At 34.8% G+C, this 12,280-nt stretch overlaps 1 protein-coding gene across 2 annotated transcripts in view; it reads left to right on the forward strand.

Moving 5' to 3' along the window:
* Positions 1–2,490: 2,490 nt before the first annotated feature.
* LOC133331234 (runt-related transcription factor 3) overlaps positions 2,491–12,280 on the forward strand; it is a 42,629-nt gene continuing 32,839 nt past the window's right edge. For both annotated transcript variants that reach the window (XM_061539637.1, XM_061539636.1), the window contains exon 1: positions 2,491–3,034. In XM_061539637.1, the coding sequence (XP_061395621.1) occupies positions 2,491–3,034 (544 nt within the window). The remainder of the gene's footprint in view (positions 3,035–12,280) is intronic.

Below are 12,280 nucleotides of genomic sequence, written 5' to 3' on the forward strand. Positions count from 1 at the left end.
CTTCTTCTGCTGCCTGGCTGGATGGCTGCCTGTGACTGTTACAACACAAATTTACATCAATTCGAACAATGTCGGAAGTCACGAAACCATCAATTTTGATTTAACAAAGTCACAGAGTTCACAATGACCTGACCCCAGGTTGTTAAGTTCCCTGGTGATGTTCGGGGCATAAAAACCCACCGAAACAAAATCGACTACGGGAATGATAAATAAAGGTAACAGTTTGAGGTATAGAGCTCTTAAACACTCTGACATCAAATCAAAAGGTGACAAACCGCGTTTTTTGTTCATGGTTTTTGTTTTTGTCGCGTATCATCGCCAGGATTTTGGCGGCCGTTATGTGTCGTTTTTCATAATTGACATTTTCAGTTGCCAATCTCTTCCTCTTACTGCTCTACGGACCCTAGTCACCGTTGTCGAACTGTCGAACAGTAATAAAGTATTACCAACACTTTTAACAGGGCTTAGATGAATGGAATAAAAAAAAGAAAGCAGGACATCACCTCCACAAAAATAGACACCAGATATCTGTGTTGCCTTAAATTGGGGTTTAATTCCAAAAGAAGCATTTAATATCTTGTGGTATTTTGATGTTATTTTGGGGCCAGCATACCATAGCCACGAAAAAATTAAAAAAACTCACACATGCACCCACACATTGTTTTAGAGTCAGACAGATACCATTCCAATTTTTTGTTTTTGGCGGTTTATGGCGAACAAACAAACCAACAACAAAATATTTTTAAGCGTTCTATGTCATTCTGTTTGCAGATGTTCTATTTTTTTCTTTTTATTGAAATTGAATGTGTGTGTTTTTTTCGAATAGCCTTTTGGCCATTTGTTGGCCAAAAATCAAACCAACAAATGTGGCCAAAAAGTTTTTAATTTTCGTCATGAGTTTTGTTATTCACATTTCGAATTTAGAGGGAATAATAATTGAGGGAAGGCAGAGAAATCTGGATTCATTAAAGAATTTTTTTCTACGACCTTCAGATTGATAGGCTTGGATTTTTTAAAGAATTTTTTTCAACGACCATCAGATTGATAGACGTGGATTTTTTTAAAGAATTTTTTTCAAATACCATCAGTTTAATAGGCTTGGTTTTGTTAAAGAATTTTTTTCAACGGCCATCAGATTTTTTAAGCGAATATTTTTCAAGGACCATCAGATCAATAAGCGTGGATTTTTTAAGGGAATATTTTTCAAGGACCATCAGATCAAAAAGCGTGGATTTTTTTAAAGGAATATTTTTCAAGGACCATCAACCCATACAAGACGTGGATTTTTAAAGGAATATTATTCAAGGACCATCAGATCAATAATATTTTTCAAGGACCATCAGATCAATAAGCGTGGATTTTTAAGGGATATTTTTTTCAAGGACCATCAGATCAATAAGCGTGGATTTTTTAAGGGAATATTTTTCAAGGACCATCAGATCAATAAGCGTGGATTTTTTAAGGGAATATTTTTCAAGGACCATCAGATCAATAAGCGTGGATTTTTTAAGGGAATATTTTTCAATTTTTTGTCAACTACCATCAGGATGATAGGCGTGGATTCTTTAAAGAATATTTTTTCTAAGACGTTCTTTGATAAGAGTGGCTTTTAACGAATTTTTTTTTTCAAAAAAGAAGAAATATTTTTTTAAAGAATAATTTTTCAAAGCACATCAGATCGATAAGCGTGGATTGTTTTAAAGAATATTTTTTCAAGGTCCATCAGATCAATAAGCGTGGATGTTTGTAATGAATCTTTTTCAAGTGCCATCAGATAAATAACCATGGATTTTTTAATAAGTGTGGAGTTAAAAAATATTTTTTCAAGAACCGCAACTTCAATATTTGTCCTATTAATAAACCAAATTTTTCAAGAACCATCATATCGATAAGCATGGATTTTTTCAAGTACCATCAGCAGAACCAATATATTGTGTAGAGTGGTTTTTCATATAAAGGTTTAAAGGATCAGCATAACATGAACGATTAATGGGGGTCATTTTGGTAAGAGGGTATTTTTCACAGTCCTTCGGAAGAACCTTCAGATACAATATATGTATCGAACGAAGAACGTTACTTTTATATTCATTGTGTTGCTTAAAAATGCATATTCTCAAAATATTATTTAAATAAAATACTTATTTTATATTTAATATAATTATTTTTCTTGTTTTTTTTCAGATGACTTTTTTCTAAGTCGCCACGAAACACGCAGAGCACCGAATCGACATAAATCTTCAAATTAAATAAATAAAAAAAAACATTGTATCCCAATCTCTCTTTTTGAACACGTTGCAAGAAAACTCTACAAAAATTGTGCGTTTCAAACAAGTTGTTGCCGCCAATTACGGCCAACCAACCTCCCAACACCACCACCACCACCACCAACAACACCAGCATAGTGCCCAGCACTATTCGTGCCCGACGTCGGCAACAACGGCAGCAGCAACCGTGCATACCAACCACAAAGTGAACAACTTTGAGGCAAAAATGCATCTGACAACGACAACAAATGGAGGTGGGGCCAACAATGCCAATAACACGGCCGCCTCCAATACGGCCAACAATAACAACAACAACAATTCGAATACACAGAATAACAACAATAACAGTTCGAATAATTCAAATGCCAATAACAACAACAACAGTTCCAATGGCAACAACAATTCGACAGAACAAAATACTCCGCCCACAGCAGCCCAGCTGCTCAATGAGGCCTATACAAAAATGACTTCGGATATCTTGGCCGAACGTACTTTGGGTGATTTTCTTACCGAACATCCGGGTGAATTGATTCGTACCAGTAGTCCATTGTTTGTGTGTACAGTGTTACCGCCCCACTGGCGTTCGAATAAGACACTGCCGGTGGCGTTTAAAGTTGTATCACTGGGCGATATTATGGATGGGACAATGGTGACGGTGCGAGCGGGTAACGATGAAAACTACTGTGCAGAGCTGAGAAATTCAACGGCGGTAATGAAAAATCAAGTTGCCAAATTTAACGATTTACGTTTTGTGGGGCGAAGTGGTAGAGGTGAGTAGACAAAATTTCATATTTATTAATGTTTGTTATGAATAAATGTACCTCTCGTACCTTGTCGTATAAGTGTTAGAGTATTAATTTATGTGTTCATCATACGCCACGTGTTATTGTTTTATTCCTAAAAATTAGGTTTCATGTTTAGAAATAGTAATCGTTAAATATGGCCATTAAATGTTACCAGAACGAGGTTAACCACCATAATGTAGTCAGTTTTTTTGTCTTGACAACGTCATTTAACGCCATTACTAATGTCAACAAATCGGGTAATTTGTAAAACAAATATATATTTTATTATAGTTCTAAGAAGACGAGACCATGTCATTGAGTTGTTGTGACATGTCAGAAAGCCATTACATGTTTATTACTACTATAAGAATTTATGTTTTTCGTTCGAAATATGATTCTTCTATTATATTGCTTTACATACCTATGTTCGATGTTATTCTCAGGCATGACGATAGTTGATCAAATGTCTGGCATGTCGATAAATCAAATAATTACAGAAGCGACGGTGCTGGTGCGGTGCGAAACAACTTAAGGGGGTCCCACCCTTTATTTATTATTATTTTATCAATTTTAGTTATAGTTTCGAAAACTAATCAAGGGCTTTTGAAATTGTAAAACAGCGCTTTTACGTTTACTGAACAACCGTTTCCAAATTTTAGCACTTTACTCGAGACAAACATAGCTCTTGTATAAACTATAATGCATACAATCGGTGAAGATCTTCCTGCTTTTCTAAATTGTTTTGTGACTGATTTTAAAAAAATGTTGAAAAGTCTTACATTTCCACTTGATATGTAGACCCTCCACCTTAAGAAATAGTGCATACCAAAATTGCCATTAAAATAAATATTAAGCTATGTCCGTCGGTTTGAACCAAATTTGGTCAAATTTTATATGTTTGATTCCCACTTTGAGGCACTTTTTCCTTGGTTGGGATTCTGTAAGGTGAAAAACGGGTTTAAAGAAAATATTCAATATGAGTTCATATTTTGATATGCTCCAAATTTTATATTTTTAGTTCTCATTCGGTGACAAATTTTCCCTTGGTTGTATTCTGGAAAGTTAAAATATTGAATATGAGGCCATTTTGATAGATAAACAAACTGTCAGGTACCTTAAAATGGAGGCTAAGTCAAAACATGAACCCGGAAGGATTTTGAACTTCTCTAAAAACGAGGACATGAAAATTACAAATTGGAAAATACATCGATATATGTTGGACGTGTTCTGTAATGAAATGGGTTTTCCACAGAATATCCGAACATCGAATTGCAGCCTTTGTAGTTTATATGGGATGGTATTTATACAAGGTACCGTTCCATATAAACTGGAAGAAGCTTAAAATCGTTTCCATATAAGGTGGCACGCAGTTTTTTATATTTTTAATGTCCCCCCATCATGTTGTGGTTAAATTGTTTTTTTGCTCGAAGGAGTGAGGAATTGGGAATTACTTTTTTATAATAAAAATACTACCAATCCAATCTACAATTTATAGCATTGTAGAGTCTGTATTCTATACCCCCACCATGAGGATGACAATCAAAATATCAAAAATTAATGGGAGCTTCTAGGCGAAAACTCATGTTGTGATAGGATCTAGAACTTTTTCGGAATTTTACGTTAGAAAAAGGTGATTAATATTCTCAATATGTCTTATAGTGGAGCTACCGTTATATGGGGCTAAAATAAAACGGAGATCAATATTGGTATGTTTTTGGTAGTGAGATATGTCAGCCAATGATAATACAAAATACCAAATTACACCCAATTCGGTTGAAAGGCTTGTCCAAAAATACCGACATTGGTCAATATTAATAACTTTTAGTCCGGGGATGTGGTGATACCGTTATGAGAACACAGAATACCAAATTACAGCCAATTTGATTGGAACCCGTGTCAAAAATTCCCATATTGGAAGGACCACATTGTGGGGGCTATGTGTTTAATGTTAAAAGCTTTTAGTACTGAAATGTTCTATAGAATAGTAATACAAAATTACAGCCAAGTTGGTTGTAAAACGTGTCCAAAATCCCTAAAATACCGAATATTGAAGGGTGCCGTTATATGGGGGCTACCCTTAAACTTGGGTCAATATTAATAATGCTTAGTACGGGGATGTGCTCTGCAATGAGAACCTAAAATACCAATTCGGTTGGAAAACATGTACAAAATCCTAAAAAATGAGGAATAATGGGGATAGCGTTAAATGGGGCTACCCCGAAACTTAGGTCAAAATACCAAATTACAACTAATTCTGTGAAAAAACGTGTCATACTGAATATTGGGGTGTGCCATTATATGGGGGCTACCCTGAAACATAGGACAATATTGATAATATGCAATGATAACAAAACAAAAATGATAACAAAAAATACCTCATTACATCTAATTCGGTGGAAAAACGTGTTCAGAATCCTAAAAATGAGTAATATTGGGGATAGCGTATATGGGGGCTACCCTGAAACTTGGGTCGATATAAATAATTTTTGGTACAGATATGTGTTATTCAATGAGAACCCAAAATACCAAATTACAGCTAATTCTGTGAAAAACCGTGTCCGAAGTCCCAAAAATACTGAATATTGGGGGTACCGGTATATGGGGAGCTACCCTGAAAATTGGGTCAATGTTAATAATTTATAGTATAGAGATGTGCTATGCAATGAGAACCCGAAATACCAAATTATAGCCAATTAGGTGGAAAACGTGTTCAAAATCCCCAATGTACCGAATATTGGGCGATACCGGTATATGGGGGCTACACCAAAAGGTCGACCAATATATCTTATTAGCAATACCAAACACTCTAGGAATATTAGCAATGTATGCGAAAATTCAAGACTCTAACTTAGATATTGCGATCTCTGTCGTGATTTCAAAAGACGGACAGACGCACTTGCGACATAGAATTTTATGCCGATCGACAATATATATACTTTTTCGAAATGTTGCAAACGGAATGACAAATTTAATGTGCACTCCACACTTAAACAGCATTAACATTATAACTTTTTCCCAGATTAACATTTTTTTTTGTGGATTTATTTGACATACATGCAATGGAATTGACAATTTAAACCCACTCGGTTAAGGAACTGCGGTACAATGTAAACGTACTATAGTACTCAATTCGCTGTAATAAAGCTTTTGATTTTTATTGGGATACATCACAAACGTGTCCTAACAGTTGGAATTTTTAACGCCAATTACGGTTCAACGAGATACCTTATGAAGACCAAAAATTGCTTAACCCTTTCAGTGTTTTTGTCGAATATATTCGACATTTAAAATTACTCTCTTCCTTTGCAATTTTTCCGTTATCCTATGTACCGTTACAATTGATATCTATGTTTTTGCTGAAAGATAGACAAAACTGTCCGAGGGTTAAAATAAGAATAGCTTTTTTTCTAAACTCTGTGCCTTCATATGATTTTAAGTAAAAAATTTTAGATTTTTATTCCGAAAAAAAAAATTTTGACACTGAAAGGGTTAAGATTTGCGAAGTGTGACTGCAAGATTTTTAAATTTTTGTAAAGAAATTCCATAATTTGAATGTGCAGTTGAAGCGTGTAGCTATGCCAAAACGTCGACCGTACCTAAAATGGTGTGGAACATTTACAAGAGATCTTATCAAAAAATTTAATCGTTTATTTATTTATTAGTTACTGATAAAGGCTACCTTTATGGTAGCCTCCTTAGATATAATATGCCTATGTGGGGTATTTTTTAATTCTAGCAATACTTCTAACAATTCCATTTTCGATTTTCTTCTATATCCTCAATCGTAGAAAAAAGGTTTCCTTTCATCAGTTTCTTCACTAGCGGGAAGAGGAAAAAAGTCAGAGGAGCCCAGGTCCGGTGAACACGTTGCTTGAGATACGTTGTTTACCAAAAATTTGCGAACAAGTATCGATGAGTGATTTTTTTACAATTCTGTGCGAATTTCTTTGCGCAAACGTTGCACAACTTAAAAGTAACAATACCCTATTGGCCTATGAACTTGAGAGTAGTGTTATTGATGCACGACGCCATTGCGATCGAAGTAAACAGTGAACGAAATAATCATATTTCACCAAACTTGTTTCTTATTTCGTTCATATTCTCGGCATACCTTAAATCGGTTATACCATAATTGTGCATTTGGGTTATTTTATATGTCAAATACAACAACAACTTGACAATCCAATACTACAACATATTTCACAGGCATATGCACCAACATAACAGAAAAATGCGGAAATATTATATACCTAAATAACATTCAGGATTCCTAAATCACAAAATTTGTAAAATTATGAGATAATCCTCCTAGATATTTGGTTGTAGCTCCTGTAATAATAACTCGATCAGTAATTGGATTTGAAGGCTGCAGTCACATTTTCCAACCGAGGCATTATAAATTTTGAAACAGTACGGCGGGGGGATATAAAAACTTACTAAATGATTTTTCTTTTATCAAATTGAACATCACACTATACACGTTTTACAACCCATACTCCTTTCTAACAAAGTGCCAAAAACTATTTCTATATATTCCCAACTTAAACAATAGCCTATCCATTTATGTACAACAAAAAACTCTATTAGCTACAAAAAACGACTCAAATCCACTTTAGCAACTTAATTTTCTATATTACTCTACAAACAAAAAAATGCCATGTAATTGCTAAAAAGAAGAGCGAACTTTTAATTTGTGTTGTATTGTGTTGCGTTTAAAAAAACACAACACTACCACTTAAAAAGTTTTATCTTGAATAGTGGCGGGAAGGTATGACAGATTTCAGTCTTTCATTTCTCATTCTGTTGCACACGCTGGCATTTTGGAAATCCCTTCAATTTAACAATACAAAACAACAGCAATTTGGTTGGAGCGGCAGCAGCAACATTCCGTTGTACCAATGCAGACCATCATCAACACCGACAACAACAACAAAATATTGTATGAGTGTGTGTGTTTTTTTCCTTTTTGCTCCAAAAAAATGCTATCCTTGACCATAGAAAACAATGCCCATTCTTGTACAAAGCCAAGTTACCAACAGTTTTTTAGAGCAAAGAGGATTGTTTTTTTCTCGCCCATCTTCTGAGGCCAAAAAGGCCACATCAATTGCTGTGTTGTTGAACGTATGTACGAATGAGTGAGTGTGTGTGTGAGTGAGTTTTGTGAACAACAAAATAACACGCAGCAATTTACACTTTTGTTTCTTTCTTGCCTTCCGCTTGACAGACATAAAACAACAAAAATTACTCGGCAACAATTTGTTTTTTACCATTTGCTCCTTTTTGACGTTGGTTTTTTGTTGCCGTCCAACAAATAAAAAATACTTTCCCGCTTATCACAAAAGTTCATTAAGTGTTGACCAAAAAACACAAAACTTTTTCTTGGCCTTTATGTGAACGAAATTAAATATAAACTGTTAAAAAACAGACATTTTATTAAGCAGAAACTGGAATACTGGCGTGTAAAGGGAATTTTGTTGGTTATTTTTTGGTTTTATTTACAGAAGATCGTGAAAGTTCAGTAAATGGATTAGCGACTACTCTACTATAACAATTTTGTTACAAATTTCTTTAAAAAAATATTCTAACTTTTTGGCGAAAATAATATATTTAATTATAGGTATTCGTGCATGTAGGCGTATGTTTGTTGTGACAAATAAGTTATGATGATCATACGCACCCAGGAGCTAATTGGGGATCTGATTGGAAAATATTCAATCAGAAAGCCGGAAAAAAATCCGAATATCCTTTGACCAAATAAAAAGTTAAAAGTCGTGGCAACATATTTATTTTAAAACCAGAAAGGAAATACCCTTCACCACTTTGGGTATATTCAACAGATGAATTCTAACAGACGTCGCATTTTTGAAGGACCAGTAAAATGAAATTGGATCCGTAAACATGTCATTCTGCAACCTGTACTACATTTTTCATTTGGTCAGACATTGACACCCGTTGATTATTTGGATAAATATCTGATCCTATATCTAAATCTGACCGATTTCAACGAGACTTGCCAGAGATTAATTTATATTAACCAGAGATAAATTTATATTAACTTCATTTCTTTTTCGAAAGAAAAAATATATAGGAGCTATATCTAAATCTAAACCAATTTCCACGAAACTTAGCACACATAATTCTAGACTTAACTCAGTACGCCATGCCAAATTTCGTGCAAATCGAAAGATATATAGGTACTTTGGTGCCCCATTCACCTTAAATCGGACGAAAATATATATGGGAGCTATATCTAAATCTGAACCGATTTTCAGGAAACTTAACACACATCATTCTAGACCTAATTCATTACGCTGTACCAAATTTCGTGCCAATCGAAAGATATATAAGGATTTTAGAGCACCATTTACATAAAATCGGACAAATCTATATATGAGAGCTTGGCACACTTCGTTCTTGATCTTATTCAGTACTATATTCCAAAGTTCGTGCAAATCGAAAGATATATAGGAACTTTGTTGCCCCATTCACCTTAAATCGGACGAAAATATATATGGGAGCTATATCTAAATCTGAACCGATTTTCAGGAAACTTAACACACATCATTCTAGACCTAATTCATTACGCTGTACCAAATTTCGTGCCAATCGAAAGATATATAAGGATTTTAGAGCACAATTTACATAAAATCGGACAAATCTATATATGAGAGCTATAACTAAATCTGAACCGATTTTCACGAAACTTAACACACATCATTCCGGACCTAATTCTGTACCCTATGTCAAATTTCGTGCAAATCGAAAGATATATAGGGACTTGGAAGCCCCAATTTAATTTAGATCGGTCGAAAATATATATGGGAGCATTATATAAATCTGACCCGATTTTCTCGAAACTTGGCGCACATCGTCCTGGACCTAATTCAGTACTATATTCCAAATTTCGTGCAAATCGAAAGATATATAGGGACTTGGAAGCCGCATTTACCTTAAATATATATGGGAACTATACATAAATCTGAACCGATTTTCTTGAAACTTGGCACACGTCATACTAGACTCAATTTAGTACACTATGCAAAATTTCGAAATCGAAAGATATATAAGGACTTTAGAGCACTATTTACATAAAATCGGACAAAGCTATATAGGAGAGCTATATCTAAATCTGAACCGATTTTCACGAAACTTAACACACATCATTCTGGACCTAATTCAGTACTCTGTGTCAAATTTCGTACTTTGGTGCACCATTTACCTTAAATCGGACGAAAAAATATATGGGAGCTATATCTACATCTGAACCGATTTTTCCCAATTTCAATAGGGTTCGTCCTAGGGCCAAATAAGTGACGTATGCCAAATTTCATCCAATTCGGATAATAAATGCGACCTGTACATTGACTTAAAAAGTGATTCTATGCATATTCTCAAAAGGATATGCACAAAGACATAATACCCTGTACCACAGTGTGGTGAAGGGTATAAAAATATACCAATCAAAAGGTCAACCACTCCTTTTGGATACACTATCAACTTCTTCAGTCTAAGTCCTTCAGGGTTATATATACGCTTTAGAATACAAACTTTGTCATTTTTCACACAAAAGTAAAGGTCCATTTGACCCGCTAAATATTGACCGCTCTTTATCAAGACTTATCTTTGGCCCAATTCCCTTTTCCATGTAAAAATTCGCGATGTTTGGGCCATAATTGCGGCCTCTGGAGCGACCCGAAAGTCAGACAAAAATAAAGTTTTTGGTCTATTTCATCCCCTAAATATTAACCGATCGTTACCAAAAGCAATAGGGGTCTTCATTGGTCAGAACCCATCTGTGGTCTGTATCGTGTTAACAAATTATAATAGACAGACGGACGGACGAACAAACATGTCTAGATCGACTCAGCTAGTCGAGATATGACGATCGGTATACTTAAAGGTAGGTCTAGGACCAATATTTCGCGGAGTTACAAACTCTATAATACCCTGACAACATAGTTGTGTAGGGTATAATTAATTTATTTTTATATCCTTCACCACTCTGTGGTACAGGGTATTATGTCTTTGTGCATATGTTTGTAACAGGCAAAAGGAAACGAGATAGATACATGGTTCCTTTTGAGAATATGTATAGAATCACTTTTTAAGACGATTTATGGTTATCCGTCCGTCTCTCCGTCTGTCTGTCCATGTTAAATCGTAAACAAAGTACAGGTCGCATTTATGATCCGAATTGAATGAAATTTGGCACAGCTCATTTGTTTGGCCCAAGGACGAACCCTATTGAAATTAGAACATAGCTCCCATATATATTTTCGTTCGATTTAAGATAAATGGTGCACCAAAGTGCCTATATATCTTTTAATTTGCACGAAATTTGGCACAGCGTAATGAATAAGATATAGAATGATGTGTCTTAAGTTTCCTGAAAACCGGTTCAGATATATATGTAGCTCCTATCTATCTTCGTCCGATTTAAAGTAAATGGTGTAGCAATATTCCTATATATCTTTCGATTTGCACGAAATTTGGCATAGCGTAGTGGATTAAGTCTAGAATGATGTGTGTTAAGTTTCGTGAAAATCGGTATAGATTTAGATATAGCTCCCATATATATCTTCGTCCGTTTTAAGGTAAATGGTGTACCAAAGTCCCTACATATCATTCGATTTGCACGAAATTTGGTATATTTTACTGAATTAGGTCTAGAGGGATGGGTGTTACGTTTTAATCGGTCCAGATTAATATATAGCCCCCATATATTTTCGTCCGATTTTATGTAAATGGTGTACCAAAGTCCCTATATATCTTTCGATTTGCACGAAATTTGGCATAGCGTAATGATTAAGGTCTAGAATGATGTGTGTTAAGTTTCGTGGAAATCGGTTCAGATTTAGATATAGCTCCCATATATATCTTCGTCCGATTTAAGGTAAATGGTTTAGCAAAGTCCCTATATATCTTTCGATTTACAGGAAATTTGTCATAGCGTACTAAATGGCGTCTATAATAATGTGTGCTAAGTTTCATGAAAATCGGTTCAGATTTAGATATAGCTCTCATATATATTTTCTTCCGATTTTATGTAATTGGTGCACCAAAGTCCCCATATATCTTTCAATGTGCACGAATTTTGGAATAGGGTACTGAATTAAGTCTAGAATGATGTTGCTAAGCTTCGTGAAAAGATCCATAGCTAGGCCGATTGACACAACGTACTGAAATCGGTTCAGATATAGATATATAACAAAAACGCGATGTCTGTTAGGA

The sequence above is a fragment of the Musca vetustissima genome, unplaced genomic scaffold, assembly GCF_032173495.1.
Source record: "Musca vetustissima isolate MV318-11 ecotype Yass unplaced genomic scaffold, APGP_CSIRO_Mvet_v1 utg34185, whole genome shotgun sequence".
Classification (NCBI taxonomy): domain Eukaryota; kingdom Metazoa; phylum Arthropoda; class Insecta; order Diptera; family Muscidae; genus Musca; species Musca vetustissima.